At 38.2% G+C, this 24,015-nt stretch overlaps 1 protein-coding gene across 4 annotated transcripts in view; it reads right to left on the reverse strand.

Annotated features, from left to right (window-relative positions):
- The window catches only part of SPECC1L (sperm antigen with calponin homology and coiled-coil domains 1 like), a 62,840-nt gene that overhangs the window by 7,833 nt on the left and 30,992 nt on the right, over positions 1–24,015 (reverse strand). For all 4 annotated transcript variants that reach the window (XM_064392546.1, XM_064392547.1, XM_064392548.1 and 1 more), the window contains exons 9-15: positions 22,319–22,410; positions 17,610–17,700; positions 15,633–15,716; positions 14,308–14,464; positions 10,852–10,954; positions 1,566–1,682; positions 944–1,003 (exon numbers count right to left, since the gene is read on the reverse strand). In XM_064392546.1, coding sequence (XP_064248616.1) covers positions 944–1,003; positions 1,566–1,682; positions 10,852–10,954; positions 14,308–14,464; positions 15,633–15,716; positions 17,610–17,700; positions 22,319–22,410 — 704 coding nt within the window. The remainder of the gene's footprint in view (positions 1–943; positions 1,004–1,565; positions 1,683–10,851; positions 10,955–14,307; positions 14,465–15,632; positions 15,717–17,609; positions 17,701–22,318; positions 22,411–24,015) is intronic.

A 24,015-nucleotide genomic window follows, 5' to 3' on the forward strand; every position in this document is an offset into this window, starting at 1 on the left:
TTAATGAAGTACATCACAAAAAGGAAGGGCAGGCAGCAACCATTTGGACTAAGGCAGAGTTATGCAAGAATTTCTGTAGTTATTTTCCACTATCTCATTCTTACATCAGCACTTGGTAGAAAACTTCCACATCTGAAATCAGAGCCAAAGTCAAAGTACGAAAGCCCAGGAGCTGCACTGCCATTGTCAGCAAACACAATGCTGGGGGGTAAAAGCACTGATAAGGATCAAGGAAAGTGTTATTTTTAAAACTCTGTTGTACTGTTAGTTGCTAACTATGGCAGCTTTGTTAGAACTTAGGTTGCAAAAGTATCACTTAAATCTCCTTTCTGATAAGGCCATTTCAGCTGAATTTTTGTGATCACTCACAAGGGTTTGGGATACTCCCAACTCCACACCTTCAGAAATACTCCTATTCTAGTAAACACTCTACTACTGAAACTAATTCTTTTACTATGAAATTTGTGTAAAACAACTTTTAAACAATCACTGAAAAAACCTTACAACTATTTGCAACGATGACAAATTAAAGTCTAAACTTAAGAGGCAAATCTCAACTCTCACACTACACTGAGAAAAAGGAACAAATCACACTGCTTGATTTGTAGCTCCAGAGTTCAAAAAATCCTGAATTATTTAGAAGTAGGTCAGAGACAGGATAGATTTAATGGATTTTGAAATCTTATTCTCAAATTATTCTCAAAAAAAAATCCACTACCATTATTAATATTTATTTTCATATTGGGAGATAAGTGTTGGCGAACCTTCTTTTTAAAGCTTAACCAGTCTGCATGTCAGTCACTATTTAGTGCAATAACCTCTAGCTGAGCTCATCTGCTGCTATTTTTAAGCATAAACATCCAGATCTTTTGAGGATATAAAACAGAGTAATTTTGATTTTCTAAGTGGGTCATAATTCATTCAATATACAATTAAATCTTACCAGAGTAGATTTGATGCCAACACTTTCAGCTGCCTGAAAAGCCAAAGTGAAATTTCTTCTCTGTATAAGATAGGAAAACATGTTAGAAAACAAGGAAACACTATTTCAATACTATTTCAAGGAAATACTATTTTCATTTCAACAAAATGGTCTTAAGAATGTTCATAATAATGCTACTACTTAAACTTCAAATGGAGTATATAATATGACTACAGTAATTTTAAAAAGCCATAGGAATGAATGTGTTTTAATATCATCCAAAAATGTATAGAATTTTTTATTAATTGCCTGCTCAGAAGGTAATGCTGAATATCATTGTTAGCAAAGAACAACTGAGTTATAAAAGACTAAAAAATAGATTATTTATTCTCTGAAAAGAATAAATAAATAAAATCTCTTAATGCATTAATGAAATAATATTTTGTTTTTAGGATCTGTTATCACTGATTGTACATCCTGGGCTAAGCAGTAGGTATGAATTGTGGTAGACCAGAATACAAAGAGATGATTTGGAAATCCTAGTAACACTGGGGTTTTTAGAACTGAAATTAGTTCACGCTCTTAATTAACTCATGTTAGCTAAAGCACTGCAGCCCTGGGAATGGGATTTTTAATGTCTTACCTTGTCCTGGCTGTTCAATTCTTGATAGGGAATATGGGCTGGGAGGTAAGTGTGGAGAACTGCACAGAAAGCCAGGCCATCATTCCAGCTGCTGCTGAAGTTTGTGATGTCAATATTCTTGAAGGGAAAAAAATAAAAGCAGTATTAAAATCGTAATCTAACAATTATTACATGCTACCAATTAATCAAGACTTCTTTTTAAACCTTCAAAGAAATTGACAGAGAAAGTGGACAGCCCAATACCAAAGTTCTGTAGTAAGAACTGCACTACTAACAGAGGAAAACAAAATAATACAGTGATACGAAAGTCAGTTATTTTATATATTAATTTCTGATAATTTTAAGTCCTCCCCCCAAAAAAAGTGCAAAATGTGGGCTTGAGTGTGTGTTAAAAGCTGTAAAATGTTGTGCTAGAGAAGATAATGGATTTGGTGCAACTGTACCACAAATACAAATTTAGAAGTAAAAATTTCACTCAGTTTTTCAGAGGCATGGGAACAAGTCATTTTTGTGAGGGCCAGAGATTCACACTGGAGATACTGTATTAGTATATTTGTTTCTATTGAAACAAACAGCCAAATCAAACTGGATTAAACAAAACCAGCCGAAAACCAAATCTAGTGTAACACTGATGGAAGTGTTTCCATCCACAGCATCCAGAGGATGACACAGCTCCACCTTGTTGCCCAGCCTGGCCCCAGCTGGCCATGAGTAACCCTGATGCTCTACAGCACAGTCCCAAGACAGAACAGCAAACAAGTCAAAGACGTGGACCCCAAATCCCTGATCAGACAACATGCTCCTATCTCTGTTCATCTTCATTCTATTTTCTGCTTCTACCAAATTCATATCCAGGCAAAACTTCTAAATGATGAGGAAAAGTATTTTCTTTTTTAAACAAACCATTTCTCTACAGAAACTGATGTGAACAAGATCACAAACAACAGTTAACTTTCATTTGGAAATAAAGATGTTCAAGCAGATTTAGTGCTGACAGTAGCAGAGAATCTTTGGGATTGAAACTGAAATTGAAAACTGCTGTCTTGCACTCTTGATCTTTTAGTTCCCATAGGAAACTCAGTGGCACTGGTAAATGCATCTCCTGAGACTGTATAAATTATTGTAGAGTCAGCCCAGTCCAAAAGAGTTATGAACAAGATGCCTCAGTGACCTTTTAAATGACTGTATATTTGGCTGTTGGCAGTCAAATGATGTTAGAGAGGCTAAGTGGATAGCAGTCAGTTTAAACTTTAATTAGGAAACAACCAGTAACAACAATATACCATATATCTTTTACACTTTCATGGAGAAACACAAATATGCTTTAATAACTAACCCACTAAACTGGGCTCAAGCAGAAGCTTATTTAGTTTTCAAAGTTTTAACAACAGGAACTAAAACCTGCAGTGACAAAAGTGCAGGATCACAACCACCTGAGCCAACCTTTCCCCTGACAGCAATTTAATCATCATCATCATCAGCTGTCCTGGACAAGGCACTAGGGCTGGTATTGCTGAGGCAGAGAATGCCCCAGAGCCAGTGCTCAGTGCCAGGCAGCCCAGGCCACTTGCACTCCACACGAACAACAGCCACAACCTCCTCCAAAAGAGGAAAAAAACAAAACTCCGGGCAATTTCTAGAAGAATGTGAGGGAAATCTTGGTTTCCTGCTCAGCTTGTGCTGTGAAGTGGCCCCGTGCAGGCTGGCTCTGGGGTCAGTGTACGTGCTGGGGCTCACGGGGCCCGCGGCCGGAGCCGCGCGCGGAAATGGCGCCCGAGACCCCCGGGCTGTGGGAACTGCTCTGCTCCCAGCTTCCTCCAGCCACGGGCTGGGAAAACTCACCAGCAAAAGGGAAAAAATGAAGGGAGAAAAAAAAAAAAAAGCTCTTTTTTCCTCAAGAGAGACAGGAAATTGGATTTAAATTAATGCCTGGTTAAAGCTTTCTCAGTGTTACTTAAATTAAGGAAACATATGCAACACATAGGATGAGGTTTTAAGGAAAAAAAAGGGGAAAATGTCAGATTGTTAAAGCAAATAAATTTCTACATGTGTCTATTCACAGAAGCCAGGTTTTGGAAAGTTCTCTCCTACTTTGTACCCAATAAGGCCTCAGGCTCACATGTGTGTCAGTAAGATGGATACAGGCCGGGAGAGGAGCATTTTCTGTCACAGACTTGTGTGGCAAGCTGGCTGTAAAAATCAGCTGTGAATGATCATGTGTGCTTTGCTAGACAATCCACTCAGGGAGGAGAAACTCAAACCGGGTTTTCACCTCTTGGCTGAAATGTTCTCCCTCCTTCCCTGACATGACCAAGTGATGTGGCAAGGGGAGGAGAAAGATGTACACTGGCATTGCCAGTGAAATTACAACAAGCAAAAGTCTTCTTCTCTTCAACATTACAATTGTACAAACTAAAAACTTTAATATTAGTAAGTATCCATAGAATGCTGAATTTTTAATATAAACACTGTGGGGGAAAAGGGCCACTCAAAGTACACCTACAAGTTTGGTTGGTTCTCAAACAAAACCAAACTCACCATATCCCATTTTTCTAAATCATCTTGTAGGGTCCAGCTTTTATTATTAAGACAACAAGCAGAAAACAAACCTATCATCCAAGAATTTTAATGTATCCAGAGAGGCTGAATTAAATACAACGGAAGGAAACAATTAAAAGGGACTGGTTTCTGTTTCCAATTGCTCTAAGCATTATGAATTATTATTACCTCTCAGACTAAAAGAAGTATAATATTGGTCAGACAGTAAAAACAAATCTAGAAATGGGACAGATTGTCATTTAAACTGAAAATTTAATTTTTCATGTAGGGCTTTGAGCACATAACTGGCACATTTAAATACAGCAAATTTTATTTCCTAAATGCTTTTAACTACTTGTGGTTTTTTTGAAAAAGCTTGGTCAGTATAATGAAATCAATCTTGCATTAAACTCTTATTTCTCAAAGAATTGATGGTAAACAGAACATCAGCCTAAAATCTCTGCCATAATTTCTTCTTTGTTACTGCTTTTATTAAGTAATTGGCTCTATTAAGAGAATTCTGCTGGAATCTAATCTAGAATTATTCTTCAAGAATTATTCTTCAGACCACAAAGTATGAAACCAACTGAAGGACATACTTTCAGATAAATTGTCAAATGAGGAAAAAGCTTTCTGGAGATAAATGAACTAGAAGGGCATTTATCATCCCTTGTATATTTATGATTCATAGGCAGGATGGGAGTGAAGCCACCTCTGTATTTGGGGTAGATGGTTTTTAAAAAGGTGGTTTTTACAAAAGTTAAGTAACAGACCATTGTCATAAAAAGATCTGTGGATGACACTTTCCAACCAGGAGTAAACAACAGAGTTAAAAATTTGAAAGACTTTCTGGAGACAGAACATGAAGTGAAAAATAGATGGTACTAGAACTTGGTAGATCCACAACCAAGCAGCATTTCAAGCATGACTCCAGCCCCTAATGAACAGGAAACTGCAGAGTAGGAGCAGCCACCACAAAATACCACCAAGGATTCCCTTGAGCTCACACAGGAAAAAAAGACTAAAACCAGTATTCCCCATGAAGCTATCTACACTGCTTAACAGACTGGGCTCTGCATAACATCAATCTGTCAATCTCTGCAAACCCATGGCTTTTCTAAAACTTACCATTTTAAAGTGGTTTTAACCAGCATACTGCTAGCTTTAAAATTTTCCCCTATTGATTTGTGCAATAATTCTAAATTAATAGAGGATCTAAAGTCAGTGAAAATACTTTTTCTTTGAAAACCAAGAAACAGATGTTACCTATTATAACTCCTTAATTTTTTTATCCCCCAGAAAACTTCCACAGCTAAAAACCCCCACAAACATCAAGAAACCCAACTACAGAAAACACGGTTTCTAACTTGCAGTTACAAGTTCAGAACGAAGCAATTTTAATCACTTTTTAAGACACATCCCCAGCTTCAATCTCCCTGAATTGTGCCCATCAGAACTCCAGCAGAGGAGCATCCTGCACTGCAGCTATTTCCCCACCCCTTGTTCTGCACAAGGAGGAGACATTCCCATATCCAAACTTGGTTTGGCTCTCAAAAGAGTCAGGACATGAAGAAAATAAAAGCATGTGTCTATGGCTCTGTTGTATTAGTTAATTAAATAAGTGGGTTGAGAAAGCAAAACCATTAATATGATTCTGTGCTATAATATATTAAAGCCTTAAAACAAGATTTGAAGTTTTAGTGTGCAGACCTTGGCAGGCTTCTTCCCATGGCAGAAAATTACTAGTAAAATGCTTTTAAAAGGTTTTAAAGATGCGTGCACAAAAGAAAAGAGTATCCATTACAGAAGATTACAAAGGTTAACTACAACAGAACTGCCATCCATGCTCCATTGAATCAGGACTCACTGACTCTCAAATCATGGAATAAAGCTGTGGCTATCTGCTTCTGGCAGTGGGTGAGAACATGAAAGTATTTCTGGAATAAACTTAGCAGCAGTCCCAGCTACTGCCTCTTCAATCCCAGCTTCTGGAAAGGCACTAAGTGGCAAATATAGACCAAAATCCTTAAACACTGACTGGTAATGTTTCTTTCCATACCAAACACATGTTATTTTTCACTTTGGGCACAAAGAAGAACCATAAAAGAAGCAGTCATTCTCACAAAATCCAGTAATAGCTTCAGACATTAGTGTCTTAAACACTTAGAGGTACAGACAGCTTCATAATTTATTCTAAATTTTGTCATAATTAAGTCTAACAAGTTGACATTTCTCTATTATCAGAATCCAATCCAAACAAAAAAAGGAAGCATGTCTTTCCATAACTCAACAATTTTTGGCTAAAGCATCAACTTAAACCAAGGAGAGAAGTGTTTTGGCATCCTGACTGCTTTGATGAATCAACCAGACAGCACAGAATGCACACCCTGCAGTCAGTATTTGAACACAGGCTTACATAAGCACAGTCATGTCCTTTTCTTGTGCATTTTTAAAATCAATATAGTACTTTGAATAGAATATGACCTAGCCCAGTGTTAATAAATCTGAAAAAAAAAGGAATCTGAACAATTTTTTACTTCTAGTTTTGTTATTCCACACTTATTGCCCAAGCACAAATGAAAGCATTGCTTGATTCCAAGTGCATTGAGCATAGCATTCAAATTTTTGCAAGACATGTAGCTTTGATCTGTACAGGAGGTAAAAATTAGGTCTTTGCAGCAAAAGTCTTTCCAGAAAGCAGCATTGCATGAAATAGAGGACATGGCTACACTAAGTGTATCTGTAGCTAGAAAGTGTGTAAATCTTAAAGAAAATTGAAAAAAAAACCCAGTCTATTCTTGTTGCAATTTTGTGACAATTGCTTTTTTGGTGTCAGACTTCTGGAAGTGAATTATCTTTCAGAATGCTGACAAAAATGGAAAATAAATTGAAATACTGGTGGAGATAAGAATGGGTAAGGATGTGTGTATCCTGTTTGTTGGTCCTCTTTTAACATGAAACATGCATGCTCACATCCTTTTTGGGACTTTTATTAGCTGTGTACTCAAAATGAAAGTAGCTGTGCTCCAGCCAGGGTAAATGCTCCATAACAGCTGGATGGGATTACTTTATGCTTTGAAGATATCTGGAATTTATGACAGTTTTATGACACTGCACATATTTTAGAGGAGCCAGGAGGAATCTCTCCTCTGAAAAATGCAGCACTTGGCTCTGTACTCTGCAGCAGTGTCAGATCCTGAGCAAAGCTAACACATGATGAAATTTCAACTATTTTGTGCCTGTTGATCTGAAAACCAAAGGTGATTTGCTCCTCTTTTATCTAAATGCTTATCTTGAGAGCAGCTCTCCTCTCTCCTGGCTTAGAGCTCTGCTCAGCCCAGAATTCAATGCAGCTCAGTAATTTGTGTGTGCAATTGTGTCAGGACTGGAGGCTCTGGGTTAATACAGAACCTGCCTCTGCTAGTCCTGCACTGACCTTCTGCAGATCACATCCTCCAAACCTGAGCTCCAAGGAGAAATCCTGCCTGCAAACCACATTCAGGCAGCATGTTAAAAGCTACAATATAGTAAGAGATGAAGTAATTCAGGTTTTTACACCAGAAACTTCTCTTATTTTCATTGGGTATACCAACCTGATTTTTTTACTGAGGTCTTGAAAAAACATTTGGAACACAGTTAAATATTAACAACTACATTTAAAGGTGACTATTCATTTATTCCCCTCCAAATTTGCTTGAATAAATCAAGAAAAGTGTACAATGAAGTAATTTACAGTGTTTTTTAACAGGGTTTATTCCACTATAATGGACTGAAATTAAGAGCTTCACCACACTATCATATTTGAATTATTTAGCATTCACAAAGTCTCAAGCTTCTAAGGCAGAAATAAGTACTTAAGACTTTTAATCAAAAGCTAGAAAGCAATTTTCTAGAAGGGATAGGAAAGCAGGAGTTATTTCTCTTCCATTTTACTCAAGCTGACAAAAACCCCATACCAGTTATACCAGACAATTCTGCAGGGCTGTGTTCTCCACAAGTATCTTGTGAGTAAACAAAACCCTCTCTCTTTGAAACAGGACAGACTTTGGCGTGGGTTTTTTTGGGTGCTTTTTCTCTTCAAAGAAGAGAAATTTATTTTATTAAATAAAATAAATATCAGCAGTATTTTACCCTGCTGATAAGGATAAACCAACTCCACCTGGTGTTTAACAGGCTAAACCACTGGCAGCTCACCTAGAACTCTATACACCTTCAAAAAAATTCTAGAAATTAAAATTTGTATCTTATTTGTGTGATTACTGTTTTTTAGTATTTATTAGCTACTTTCCACTATCCAGTGTGAAATATAACACCAGAGATGAAAGACAAAATAATACCAGGAGCAAACATGTCTCTGTTAGAAATGGAGCTTTAACTCAAGGTGCATGGCTCCATCTTCCCTGTGAAACACCAACAGCTGAAATAATTTTCTATAAATACCTTACATGCATTTATGCATAAAGACCTACAGCTGCGAGACATCACCTCCAGGTGAGAAGGAGAAAACAAGACAAAAAAAGTGATTACTGTTGGCAGTGGATGAATTAATTGTGATTTAAACACATCTTGAAAAATACTGGGTTTTACCTAAGTATTGGTAGTTTAAAATGAATAGGACAAAATTAAGAAAATAATTATTGTGAAACAAAAGGTTTCTAATCCTTTATTTTCTTTTGCTTGTTTCCAAATGATGGTTACAATCTTCCAGGTGATTTTAGAACTTGTTACAGACTCCATCTACAAGTATCCCTCCTTTAGCCTGCCATATTTACAGCTAATATTGGATAGAAATTGGTGACCTACTGCTCTTCCTAGAGGAAAAGGTTGGGATCTTTAGGACTTGTGTTCTGTGAGGCTCCTGCAGCAGCTCAGACACAGAGGAGGGCTGGGCAGCCAGCATGTACCTGCAGCTCAGAAAGCCTGTGCTGGCTCTCACCCAGGTGCTAAAGCAAACAAAACAACAGTGGTAGAGAGGAAAAGAAGAGGTTCTGATGACAGGAAATGCTGTCAGGGGAGAAAAGGGAGCAGTGGCAGAGTGTGAGACACCAGGAAGAGCTGGAGGTAAAGAGGGCACCCTGTCCATGCTTGGATGACAGGGAAGGAAGAAGAGCTGAGCACCTTCAGCAAGACTGAATGAGGAAGGGAGATGTTCATTACCCTGATGCTGTCTCCTGTTTGTCAGTTTTGAACACATATAGATTTAAAATAAAATTAAATGAAGCAGAGATTCATTGAAAATAAAAAAGGAAAAAGATCCTTATCTGTTATTGATAACAGTGAGATGCCAGAAATCTGGATAAGCACTGCTCACAATGAATACAGTGCTGGGTATGTTTAAAACATTAGAATGCCACCAACACAGTGTTCAACCAGAACTGAATTTCAGGGGATGCTGAAAATAATCAAATTCTGTACAACATTCTTTTCAAAGAAATGAAAAATGAGTGTGCCTAAAGAAAAAGCCATTCTTCTCCCAGAACTACTTAATATAACCTCCTGATACTATCTTACACCTTCAATGAAGGCATTGCAGTGGCTCTGCAGATGCTCTGTGCTTTCCCAGTTCCATGCTGCAGGTTCTGAAGCAAGTACACTATCCCTTTAGCAGTGTTTATAAAACTCCAGGAATTAGAAGCAGCAATCTGTAGAATCAGAAGGGTATTCTTGAATGTGCACACAACTACAGAGTGAAAAGTTTGGAATAATTTCTATCACTTTTCCTAACCAGATTAACGAAGCTGTCAAATTCATCTTTCATGTCAAGACAATATGGGAAAATATTTTTGCACTTAGTTCGAGGATTTATAAAGCAATGTAACATCCTGCCTTTTTTAAAACGTGGGGAAGGAGAAAGGCTCTTTCCACAAAGCTGCTTCTCCTCAGAAATAGCACAGTTGAGTATCAGACGTGCCACAGGAAGAGGGGGAGGGTGATATCCCAGCCTGTCCATTGTGCTGCAGGAGGACTTTTCCTATGGATGGGCCACCATCCTGTTATGTGGCTCTCAACTTCCTCCTGCATTGTGAGGCTCAAGTCATGGAAAGAGTAAAGTTCTTAAACTGAGGATTGTGTTGGGAACTCCAAACACTTTCAATACAAGTTAACCAAACAAATACATCATGGTCAGACTATTAACATCCTGGTTTAGTTTGCTGAAGCCACTATTCTTTTGAAAAAATAATGTAATCAGGAGAACACTGGACAGTTATCTTGTTAGGTTTTTTGGCTTCTGATAACATTTGGACCAAGTGAAAAAAAATAAGTCTGCAACCACAGTGGAAAGCCAAGTTCAAAATGCAAGACAATGCCACCTTCACAAAACAAACTGTCCCCAAGAGGCCAAATGGGAGTGCATTCAAACACCCAAAGAAAACCCTGTGATAATTACCTATTAAAAAGAAATCTCTGAAATCTGAGAAACGGTACTCTAGCTGCATTTGAGAAACATTAATTTAAACACTAAGTTGATAAAGTTTCAGCTCCAGTTTCACAAGTGCAACCTGTGAAAGGCTGATTTCAAGTGCCTCAGTGGGAGGGCAGCTGCCCCCTTAAGAAAAAGCTGTGGAGCAAAGTGACTGAGGAGCTGCTGGTGCTGGAGCAGCACTGGGAGCACACGTCCCAAGGGGAGGGAACAGGACATGCCAGGGCACTCAGTCCATGCAGTCAGGTGTGCAGCAGCCTGGCTCGTGCCACGGGCAGGCTCCACTGCCTGGCACCACTGCACACAGCCAGCCAGCAATGCAGGTACCTGGTAGCCCTCTGTTTTCTTCTGGCACCACTTCAGCAGGGCGTTCCTCTTGGAGCCTCCATATTCTCTTGCCAGGGCAGACAAGGGATCCTTCCTCTCTTCCCTAGGAACAAGGCCAGAAGAGCTTGTAACACAACAGAAATAGGTATTTATAAAGGCTCAAATAGAAGGACAAATTCTTGGCATGCTGGAAGTAGCAGGATACAGCGCTTATGACTGAAAAACAGAACACCCAGGAATACCTGCAAAAGACTTTTGAGTTAGTTTGGAGTAACTCTTTCATTAGCAAATCATCCTTCTTTTTCCTTTAAGCTTTTTTACTAGATCTTTCCACCTCAATGACATATTTCTTTCTAAGAGTTTGAAAAATTAAAGTCACAACACAGTAAGTTCCAGCCTGAACCATTAAGCTAACTCAAGTGACTTTATTTCTTATTTAGAAAGAATATAAACTGATGCTATCTCTTTTGCATCTCATGGCTGATTACAAATGTCACCTTGAAACAACAAGTTTGCATATGAGCAGCACGGTGTTATTAACAGAACGTTTGCCTGAGACCTGGAGCTCTCAAAAAAGAAGGGGGAGATCTATGTAGGCTGATCTGCCATTTGATGTATTAGCACAATAAAAGCAGTCAATTAATTTCAATTCCAGTTTGTCAAGCTATCTTAAGTAATTTTTTCCTCAAGAAAAGATTAGGGAAGAAAAGAACAACCTAACTAAGTTGGCCATTTTTTCATGAGCCTTACATTACAAGCATCTCTTTACCAGAATTCAGAAAAGAATTCTTAGATGAAAAAAATATACATTATAAAGGCTAGTACTTCTTTAGTGGCCTGGTTACATGACTCAGTATTTCTATAGATATTATAATGAGTCTTTGACAAAAAGACCAAGTACTACACCATTATGGATATGAGTTACCACAGGAAGTGTGACAGCAATTGTTTTTGCTTTTAATAATCTCCACTTGGAAAATTAAAATAAGATAGCTATCAGTGAACTGCAAAGACTTTCCCATCTGCCATTTTTAAGGAGTTCTATCAGATGTAAGCAAAGTTTTCACAACATTCACAGAAATGATACCCTAAGTTACTCCTTCTGAATATTTCCCAAAAGACATTGGGATCGTATACATTCACTCTCGAATCTTCAACTCTTGGTTCTTTACAGCCCATAGGGTGACTGGAAAGAGGGGTGGAATGTGGAAGTAAATAATAGCACCAGTGGATTCTCTGCTGCAGATTTACAGGTAGCAAGTCTCCAGCTCCTGCTAAGGGAACAGAAAGCATCCATGGAATGTGAATACCTTCCTGTGTGCGTGCTATAAACAGAACACCAGAGACTGCTCCATGGACCAGCATCTCCTGATCAATGCACAAAAGAGAACGTGGCACTTCAGACAGGGAAATGTTTTAAGGCACTGATTTTAAGTACATGTATTGCAGTTTTCTTGGCCAGTCTTCACTGACATATGGATGGGCAGGATCTCCAAGTTACTTAGAGATTGCTGAAATACGCATGAAAATTTATGTCCAGGACAGTAAACACATAACAGTAACTGAGCCTTCAAACCTAACTGCTCATCTTGATTTAACACGACAAGGAAGTCAATAACTGTGCATTTAAAATAGGAAATAAATTATCTGAATAGGTCACTGTACCTAAACTTCATAGGCACCACATAGCCAGAATGATGCTTCAAGAAATTCTGTATTTCAGTTCTTAAATCAGTACAAATATCAACAACTTACACTGGTGATTTTCTTCTTTGGTGATTGAAACAAGTAACAATGGGATTGCATATTCAATCTATAATGAGGGTTATGCAACACTATGAGAACTGAAGAACAGAGATCTGGGGCAACAATAGAACTCAAATAAAAATATCCCTCTCTCTTTACGCTAAACATACTGTTTAGCCATGAGGGAGCTGTACAGCCTGTTCTCAAATTCCAGCAAGAGCACATGGTTTATATCAGGTTCTCACAGTTATGAGAACACTGCCGAAGAAAATAAATTAGAATTAAGTTGTATGGAGACAATGAGAAATGGCTTGACATACAAATCTTACATGTTCACATATTAGGTCAACTGCATTCCAAATCAAAGAGCTAATGAAGTTTCAATTAGAATAGAGAACAGTAAACTGCAAGTATTTGTTTTAGTGAGCTACACCAATAACTGTTCATCTTCCAATAACTTTCAGAAAAAGGTAGGGGAAAACAGAGAATTCTGGTCATGTAACAAACCAGAGTGTCTCCAAAGCCACACTCACCACACACCCTCTGCTGCACAGCCCATTCAGTCTTTTGTAGCACTGAACACTGCAGGCAATGGTTGGGAGCACAGTAATGATTTCATAATTATAACTGTACACTTTCACCCTGGAATGCCACACTATTTGCTCCAGTCTGCAGAGTGACACCAGTACAACTCAATGTTACCAGTTCAAAGTTCATACACAGGTGCTTTTAGGGTTTTTTAAAAAGTTATTTCTGGATGTACTCAGTTTAAATTTAGGTGCTAACATACACATTAATTGCTGCTAGTAAAGCACCCACAATTAAACTCAGTTTAATTTCTGCACCATAAAAGGATGGTGGCACTGAGGCCTGTCTCAGCTGATTTCAGAAAAATCACTTTCAAAGCACCCACAGCTGTGAATAACTTAGAATTTTATATATATTGCAAGTGTCTCTGACCATTAAGGGTTTAATACTTCTGCTGTACAAAAGCCTCGTCAGGAAGCTCTGTGAGAAATAACTCTGTGTCTTGACAGAGTTATTTAACCTTTGTCTGCAAATTTCCCAATCTATGAAGCAGAGCTGAGGACATACTTCACTTGGATAGCTTGAGGATTAAATACTTTGAAGTCCTCTGACTGATAACAGCAGAGAGGAAAAGTTTTATATTTACCACAGACTTATCTTTTGTCTTACTAATCAAAGGAGGTTGTCTGGCCATTTGTTGCTCAGACTTGCACTATGACTCCATCTGTGGGACAAAAAAACCCAGGCCCATTCACTCATGGTTATTAAAAAGACCTGCCAGTCTGGGATTAAGATCTGGGCATGCTGCTTTTTGTCTTCAACTGGGATTACAGAAGTTAAGGTTTATCATGATCTCCCTGGGCCAAGCCAGTCTGCATGATCTGCTCCATGTGCTGCAAGCTCACTTCCTGAATTCTGCTTCATGGCATTTTGAACTGCTAGTATTATTTAGTGACATGACTTCAGCTTGCTTTTCTAGTGGAGTATAAAGTCTGCTATTAACTCATAAGCTTTAAAAATTTAACTTTTAAAACAAATACTGAGCTGCAGAAAAACCTTTCTGAAGCTCTTACAGATTACTGAGATCATTAGTGTGTGGGGTCTGCAGTCTCAGCAGCAATATTATATACTAGAGGTATGCAGGCAGAGAGCTGTGAATTAACCCCAATGAAGGACTGTTACCTTATTCTGCTTCTGGTTGTAGGGGTGACTGATGCTGTGGGAGAAGATGAGAGGGACAGCTGTGGCGAGGTGGTGCCCATGGCCATGAGGGATGCTGGGGATGCTCCATCGGGTGCACTGATGTCCCGCTTGATTTCCTCACTACTTCTTCGAGACACTAAGGGGGGAATTGCCCAGGCATTTATCATTTGCAAACATAAAAACTTTCAAACTTGCTCTCAGACAAGCATTAGTTCAGAAACCAAGCACAGAAACCTATATCTAATAGTAGGTGCCAACATTCTTCTTGATGATTTCCACTTTGGAAATATGAAGGATTTAGACTGCACTAGAAACATTTATGATCAAGCCTGTATTTTAAAGCAAAGAAAGTTTGATGGATGCATCTTAATGGAATATGACTACTTCCATTTGAAGGATTTAATGAATGAGAAGGAATTTCAACATCAAAACATTTATTTTCCTCTCGTCCATATAATTACACTGCAAAGCTTCAAGTAGTTAAGGAAAAAGAAAACCAAATCAGTTTAGGGATGACAGCTGTTCTATTTCCATTTAATTTTAATGAAGAATTGGCATGTATGTGATGCTCTGGACATTAATTAAATATCATCAACAAGAATATCAAATGTTGACCTGAGACCAATCAGCCACATTCCACAGAGCTTGCTTCATTTTACCAAAGGAAATGATTTTTCTTTCAAATGAAAGCACAAGCATTGTACTCTGTAAAACCAAATTTGGAATTGTTACATATTCTCTACATGGAAGAGTTTCCAGTTAAAAGTATGTTTGCCTTTATACTTAAATAGTCTCTATTGTTCATGTTTGTGCAAACCAAGGATTCAACTCTCTACATCAATCAGGGACTTATTTTCTAATGACCTGGGGAAAGTACATTATTTTATAAATACCAGACACAAAAAGTTTGGGTTCTTATACAAACAAAAACTATCTCAAACTTGTAAGCATTTACTCAAATATAGGGGTTTTAAAAAATATTGATCTAAAATCAATTCTGCCCAGATTATACAAAGCATAATTTTCACAGTATCACTCTATTTGTGCTATAATTCATAAAGATTTGGTTTCAGAAGCCCCTGCTGATGCTGAGACATCAGTATATACAGCTTGATAGTAAATTAACACTCTGCATAAACTTCTATTTAGCAAGTCTGGCATTTTTTAAAATCCAAAGTTAACATCAAATGTCCAGCAACTACTGAAGAACACTTGTGGGTTATGCCAGTCACAAAGCAGAGCTGTAAGTGCATGAGTGAAGTGAGAGTTCCTGTTTTCCTGACCACCCAGAGGCGTGGTGTTACCTGAAATGGATTTGGCACTTTCCATGGCAGGGACTCTGGGCAGAGACGCCGGCCGGCTGGTGGAGGATGTTCTCAACAAATGCTCTGGACAAAGAGAAGGGAGGGAGTCAAACCTACTGAAGGTTCCACTCAAATGTAAACAGTCAGGTCTGACACCAATATTGCCCACCAGTGCCTGAGTTTGGCTCTTTTAGGGAGGGCAGGTGATTCTATCTGGAAGACAGAAGAGCCCTAAAATTGCCCACTGCCAACGAAGTGCACCAGGAACACACCAGGAGCACCTTGATCCTTCTGCCCTAAAGCCTCTTGCTAATCCACTTGTCCTGGTTAAAAAAACATCCTTACACCAAAAGGCTGAGAAAGGAACCCCCATTCAGACATGGCCTAAAATATTAAATATGTCTTTCACAATGTTCAGTGGTAAAGCTTTTTTCTTTTTTCCAGTAGATTGCTTTACCCCTCAGGTGATTTATTTTTTCCTCCTCTCTGGTTTGTTGGATTGACATTTTTTGGGCTTTGGGGTTTTTTTTCATTTTATTATTAAATAAAACTACAATTTTTTTCCTTTCTTCCTCCATGCAGTAAAGTCTAAAATGTGCCTTTACATATTGTATTGCAAGATCACCTCTGTCTAATGCAAATGAGTAACAAAAATCTACAACAAAATTAATTTTTCTATAGCAACAAATCAAAGCTATTTCCCATTATGAAATATTCCTTCAAGTAAAAACTGCAAACAAAAGGTTTACATACTCCTACGTAGAAACACTTAGATGACAGTAATTTGAATATAAAACCTCATGGAAACAAGGATTAAGAAAAGTAAAACCCCATTTATTAACTGAAAATGTGACATTTTCATACATTGCTGGAGAGATACATTAAAATATATCTGTATGGCTGTAAACAGGAATTCTGTCTGGCACCCTCACTCCTGGAACACAGTCCTGCTCCTGCATTCACTGATTTGAAAAAAAACCACAAAAGCCATGTAAAACATACCATTCATTTTGTGTTTAAGCTTATGTCTAACCCTTATGTCTTACCCTGAACTCTGTAACAATTAAAGAATCCTGTATTATCTTCTTGGAAAGGCATTTCAATATTCCTAAAAATATCAAAGTTTCTAAAATTAAAACTGCAGCTGCATTGTACAAATAGCCTCAATATGGATTCAACAAAAGCAAGAAGGAAATCTGGCACATACAGACTATTATGAAGTGCTACAAAAAAAAAACCCAACCCTTTAGAAAACATCAGACCTCAGGAATACCAAATTGAGAGGAAATATTCAGCCTGGAGTCATATGGGGATTATCTTGAGAAACATCTACACACAAAAAGCCCCTAAAGCAGGCATAAATCAGAGAACTACACCCAACACATGATAGCCATTCATTCTCACAGGAAGAGCACATTGTGAGCAGGGTTTTGAGAGACAAAACAAAGTTCACAGAACAGGGGAATATTGGGAAATAGATAAATCAACACTCAATTCCATTCAATTTTTCATTTGGCTCCTGAAGGTTCAATACTTAATTAGGTTATTTTATTGTTCACATGCAATACAATGCCAACCATCATCTCTGTTTCATTTTGGGGGGTTAAAAAACCTGTAACTCCAGAGGTTGGGTTTTTTAATATGTGGGACAGCTGCAAGATATGTCCCTGAAATTATCTTATCTTGATTTTACAAGTGATCTTAGTTTATGCACACACCAAAACTTGTCAGACTAGTACCAAGTTATCAGCATGCAGTTGTGGTTCTGTTGGAAATTCAAAAATGCATCTTTATGTTATACCACCACATGTGATGAAACACAAATAGAAAGAACTTAAACATGAAATAGTCTATAATTCTACTAAGATATTTAGATAATAAAAAGTAACATGATGATGCTTTGGATACTAAATAATTTTTTAAAAAACTATCAACAGCAGTGCTAAAACCAAAATTTAAATGACCTTGAATCAGTACCTTGAACAGGAATTTCTGCATAGCTTGGTCTTTTGTCTGTCAGTGTAGCAAGGGGTTTTGAAGCTGAGATTGGCCCACTTATGGAATGCCTCTGAAATGGAAAAATACTTGTGTCAGACATAACACAAAGGTAAAAAAACCAAATGTGGAATTGCAGAATAAGCTTTAGAAATCCAGATATGATATTATTAATAATTTTAAAGAACTACAAAAAATAAAGAAACCTTTGAAAAATTTTCCTTCTTTACTTTCAAAACCTTTACTTTTGCCAATCTGCCTATGCCTTGATCCTGTAACATTTACTTCTTTAAGCTGAGACCTGTTCCTCAGACCAATGTTAAAAATTAAGGCTGAGAATGCTGCTGCAGTTTTTGTATTAATTCTCACCTTCATTTATATTTTGTTTGAACAAACCTGTTCTGGGTAAACTCGATGTGTTTATTTAAACCAACAGAACCCCCTACACAAAGCCAAGGTTTTAGTGCATGATCTGTGTTATTAACATAAGCCTTTACAGCTTTGTGCCTCTTCCTGGAAAGTTGGGAGAATGGTGCAATGGGTACAGTGACCCAAAGCACTCTTTGATAAGAAAAACACCACTGAAAAAATGGGGTTTATTCAGAATGCCAAGTGCTTTTGTTCCCACATATTTAACTGAGATGCTCTGGGAACAAATGGAGAGACACATTTTATTATTTGTCAAAGATATAATAAAACACAATTTATTTTTTTTCCTTCTCAAGTCACTTCAATTTTTGTTCTCCTCTAAAGAGCTCTGAATTGAGCATTTAGTTTCCAAGTTTTATATAAATATTTAGCAATATATGGCTTTTAGCAAGCACACGATCACAGCTGTGTTCAGACTCGTACACACAATGCAGTAAGCACTGAAAAGGACTAAAATAAGCATTTTAGTCTCACACAGTGAATTGTACAAAGCAATAATTACCCTTATAGTTACTGAAACAGATTCAGTTGCTGAAGACTCATGGAGGATCGCCCACAATTATTTCAAATTAATCATTTCAAAGAGCCTATTGCAAATTATAGTTCATTCTTTATTCACCCTGTCCTTTCTATTAGATTCCAATATTTAATCATAATCAGTCCACTAATGTGTTTATCCTGAAAACTCTTTCTCCATCTGGCCCAAGGTTAAATGAGTCTTATCTTCACAAAATACTAAAGGTCAGATGTTTCTCACGCCAAATTATGTAGCAAGACAGACAAATGCAGAATTGTGATTAAAATAAGTTAACAGTATATACTTGACAGCATCCCATAGCACAGGCAGGATTACAGTATTCATCAGCTAGAGTCAAACTACAGTTATGCTTTTCTGCTGGAAATCAAATGGAGAGAACAACTGCCAAAGTACAGCATGAAGAATTTCACCACTTCATATACCCAATGTCCTGCACATACACACAAAGATTCTACCTTTAAATGTGCAGGTGAAAGTGACTGTGAGCCATGCACAGAAATGCCCACAACATCTTCCCTAAGAGCTGCCATTTCACACTTACATCACCTACTTAAAAAACCTCCAGCCATTTCCTAACTAAAGTGTACCAAAGTGAGCCATTTCATTGCATCTCCCCACCCCAGGAAACAGTTAAAATATGAGGCTAAAATAAAAATATTTAATTTTGGTTAGCTTTGGGACTGGCACTGCAGACACAGGGGAGTCCAGAGCTTCAGCCAAGAAACACAGGTATGTACAGAGCTGGATAACCATGTACCTTTAACCCCTAAAATCAAACATCCTTTGTGGGAATTGTCAGAAAGTGGCAGTATCACTCAGCTGATAACTTGCTGTATATTGGTCTTGTCTCTTTGCTCCTGTTGGCACTGCAGACAGGGCTCCCTTGCACTGTTTAGTTCCTAATTCCAAATCTCACAGCTACCAGCAGTACACAGGGACTGATGCACTGCAAACCAGAGGAACATGAACCAACTGATGCTTATCTATTTTCACCTGCCTTCACCTATACAGCAGTGCCCAGGTGTCTGGGATATGCTTTAAACTAGAAACAGAACTATGGCAGGATGAACTAATCACTTCAACTCCAAGTATTTGGTTTCTGACTTGTCATCCTTGTGTCTGTTAGCTATGGAAGGAAACATGACCATCACCACTATCCAGGTACCTCTTCCTGATCACTTTGCACTTCATGCCAGTGCACCTGCACGTGGCAATTGCAGAACAAACAGTTCTTCACATATTGACTAGTTAAGATATGGGAAGGCTTTGACACTAAACTGCTTGGACCATGGAAGTTTACACGCTCAAAGCAAAACAGGGCATTCAAAGGTAACCTGTAAATCTGAAACCACGTCTGTTTCAGAGACTCCTCCAGCTACAAAACAGAAAATGGAAGTACCCAGGGAAAGCAGCAGATATACTCTCTTGTCCTGATATTCCTCCCCAGGCATCTGCTTTGGTCACTCCCAGTGGCATACCAGACCAGCTAAGCTTTGGGCTAAGCCAGCAGGGCTGTTTTCACATTCTGAAGAGCATTCTCTTCATACCTCTCTTCCTAAATTGCTTTGCAGTACTGCTAAGAGCCATAGTAAAACACAGCTATGTTCCACTGCAGGCTTGGACCTGAAGACAGAAAGGGTTTTGTTTGTTTTGAGTTGCAAAATATATCCAAGAATCTATCTCATTACATATACACACAGCTGTAAAGAAAAACAAACCAAGAAAACAAAAACTCCTCAAGACTGAGGAAATTCATTTCACAGTCCAAAGACAAAGCACATGGTTGATGCATCTGTACTTGGACAATGTTTTTTGCAACCAATCCATCTTATGGAACTATCAACACTGTGCCAGTTTTTTAGTGGGTGCCCATGTAAATATTCCCCTATGATAGTATTTAAGAGGAACTAAAATTAATTGTAACAAGCACTGCAACACCCATACAGAGATCCACCTTTCCTCAAAGACCTTGAAACATAGATGACTTCTATAAGGTGGGAGCAAATAGGTCAGCTCACATAATGATTACTTATTAAAATCTTGCTTTTCAATTGAAAGAGAGAACAAACAAAAAATGTTTTAAAAAATTACATAGAATGCAACAGTAGAAAATGAGGCAGCAATATGAAAATAAAGAAAACTCAACCCCTTTCTCTCTTGAGCAGAAAATATTCACATAACTGAGGTCATGAAACCCAATTGCCTTCTGGATAATTACAAGCACTTTGAAGAAAACCACCTATCTTCAGAAAGACAATAGAAGCTGTTTTCATTTACCCACCCTTCCCTTTGTTTTTCAGGCAATGTTTCCCACTAATGAGTATCCAGCTGTTAATGACTTGGGTCTACACCAGAAGTTGAATTCAAAATTCAAGTAATTCTGGCAGATCAAGAACATCAAACAAGAGTTGTAAACCTGAGCAGCTTTGCAGTATTCTAAGAGATTACTTTGGTTCATGGTTAATTTACAGGTAAATAAAGTGAGATAAGCCTTAGGCTTCACCAAAAAGTCTTCTGTCTGCCAAAGGTCTGGTTCAGCCCATTGGAACATGAGATTAAGTCTGCCTCTTCCTACAAGAGTGCAGAAATAAACAGAAATATAAAGCCAGATCAATAGGAACAAAGCATCTGTCAGTGAACTCGTCACATTTAACTAATTTAGAAAACTGCTGTCACGAGTGACTGAACCACAAGAAGAAGCAGAAGCTCTCCCAAGAAACCATTTAATTATTTCTCTTTGCTTTAAGGCTATCTATTTGTTTCATGAAATTCATTCTTAAATGAATAAAAGCTGCACTAGTCTGAGAATGGGAGAACAGTCAGTCTGTTCCAGGTATTGTTCCTTGAGGACTAAAAGCTAATATAGCTATAGAGTCCTCAGCTCAGCCAGAGAGAATGTATTACCAAATCATTACACTGACCTACAGTGAAAATCAAGTTTTGGAACTTTTGGATAGCAATATCTTGAAGGCAACAGGAGAATTATGCATATCAAAGGAGTAAAACAATGTATATTCTTTGACTATTATTTATGAATGTGGTCCCATCTGCTTTGTCCTTAAACCTGTTAGCTTCTGCCAAAATCTCACTTCACACACCAAGTGAGATAATAAAGCCAGCAAAGATCTACAAAGCTGAACATCAGAGTCCTGACACTGCCATCTCAGTGCACCCAGGCTGCTGCAGCAGCTGAGCAAAAGGACAAAGCTTCAGAGGGGACAGCACAAAATACACAGCACCATCACCCACTGGCCAAACTCTGCCAGTGCAAAATGAACAAAGAGCAGAAATCTGTAGTTATTTCTACCCTCCCGTAAGGCCTGCATTTTTGAAAGATACAGATTTACACTGATGCTTGCTGAGAGATTCTGCACAGCCCTTAGTCCACTGCCAAAGGGGATTACTGCTGTTTCCCTGCCAGGCACAGGACTAAGAACTGACAAACTGAGCTCTAAAACTGAGGAATGCAAATAAAGTCTTCCTCTCACGCTTTTTAATAGCACAGGAATAGCAATGATTGCGAATATTTAACAAGAATTTCCAAGTTTCCAACGTGGTTCTCAGTGAAAGACTTGTTAGACTGAACAGTTTAGTAATTACTTACTTAAGGCAACATTTTATCATTATTTCCCCAGCAAGTCAGCCAATATTTCTATGTTACCACCTGTAGTTTCACACAATCTTCTTCACTCAGAAGGATTAAGTGCAGTCATAAAACACCCACCTGCATAGGGGATACAGCAGCAGCTGGGGGAGTTTTCATGGGGCTTGGGCTCAGGGGAGTGCGAGGAATTGTGGCAGCAGCAGGGCTTGGAACTAGGAGGAACATGGAAAGGAAGCCATGGTGAGCATCACACTGTTCTGCAGTTCAACAGGAGACTGCTAAAGCCAACCCTCACCTTGTACTTTACATTACCAGTTTTACCAGATCACTCTCTCAGAATTTCAATTAGCAATTGACTGAAAAGTCATTTGAAAGTATGCCTACACATTTACTCCCCTGCAATTACCTTCATTTGCTGTCTTTCTATCATCCAAGGTAAAAGCCTGAGCTGGCTGGGGGTGGACAAGGCTAAGGTGCAGGATACTATTACCTTGGCAGATGTAAATCATGGCATTACGAGTTCTCTGATCTTCAGACAATTAAAGAGATAGCAGCAGGCTCCTGGCTCTGCTCGTAATACAAGAAAGATAAACTATATCACCTGCTTCTCCTTTCTAGCTTCTAATCCAAGTCCACGAGCTCTAGTTTATTATATATCTTAAATTTTGGGATTAAACAAGTAACATTTTTACAAATGTATGAAAACAGAAAAATTCTAAATTGGTGAATCAGTGATCTGATGATTTAACAAAATGATTAGACATGAATGCTGAGGTAGAAGGCAGATATTATCTTCAAATAAAAGATTCCAAAGAAGGGAAAAGGGTTTTATCATTTAACTAAACTAACTCTGGCAAGAAAGCACCTTCCTACAGTAACATACTAAAAAAACCTTTCAAATTAACAGTAGAAAAGTAAAAAACTGTAAATACCTGGGAAGAAAACGAGCAAGCATGAAAATAGAAGCATTTACAGAATGGTTAAATAATGGAAATGGTTGTATATCTTAAACCTCCTGGTTCTAAGCAGTGGAAAGCAGCTTTGCTGTGCACAGTACTGCACTGGCTCTGCTAACAGTCTGCTTCAGACCAAGCCTTTTTATATGAAACTTACTGTGACTTTGTTGGACATGAAAGTCAAAACCCAAAGACCTGGCAAGGGAAATACTTTAATCCACACAAGGATCATATACAGTTAAAGGTGAAACCCAAGTGTTTCTCATTTCAGAATAATTACTTGGACTCCTTGTTCTGGTCACCTATGGAGAAGAACACCACTTCTTCCCACAATCAGAATCATAGCAAAGTCCACTGCATCAAGAGTAAGACTCCTTTCATTTTAGAAAATATCTCCCATATACTTCAATAGGTGATACTGGCTGGATCTTGCTTTTAACTGTCATCAGAGCTCTGAGTATAAGATATAAGTTATTAAAAGAAATAAACTCAGCTCTAGCTATTACATGGCTTTTAAAATGCTTAATTTGGAACATTAAGTTCACATTTTAATAATCAGGCTGAAATCAGCTGTGCTCCCAGCTATAATTACGTGTGTCATATGTGTTTATGTATTTCTAATATACAGGAGCACTGAATCAAAGCATCCAGCATATGAGTCACTGGCAATGCGACAGCAAAGAGAAAAATAAAGACAAGACAAAAAAGGATGCTTGCACTTAACTGCAGTGAACAATCTGTTCTGCAATCCAGTTTGGGTTGGTTTGCTGCAGCCATCACTGGGAGGTCAGGACAGGATAAAGCAGTTTGCCTCCGAGCCATCAGATGACCAGAGGCAGAGGGGCAGCTGCTGCCCTGGCT

This window comes from Passer domesticus, chromosome 17 (genome assembly GCF_036417665.1).
Source record: "Passer domesticus isolate bPasDom1 chromosome 17, bPasDom1.hap1, whole genome shotgun sequence".
NCBI classification, from domain to species: domain Eukaryota; kingdom Metazoa; phylum Chordata; class Aves; order Passeriformes; family Passeridae; genus Passer; species Passer domesticus.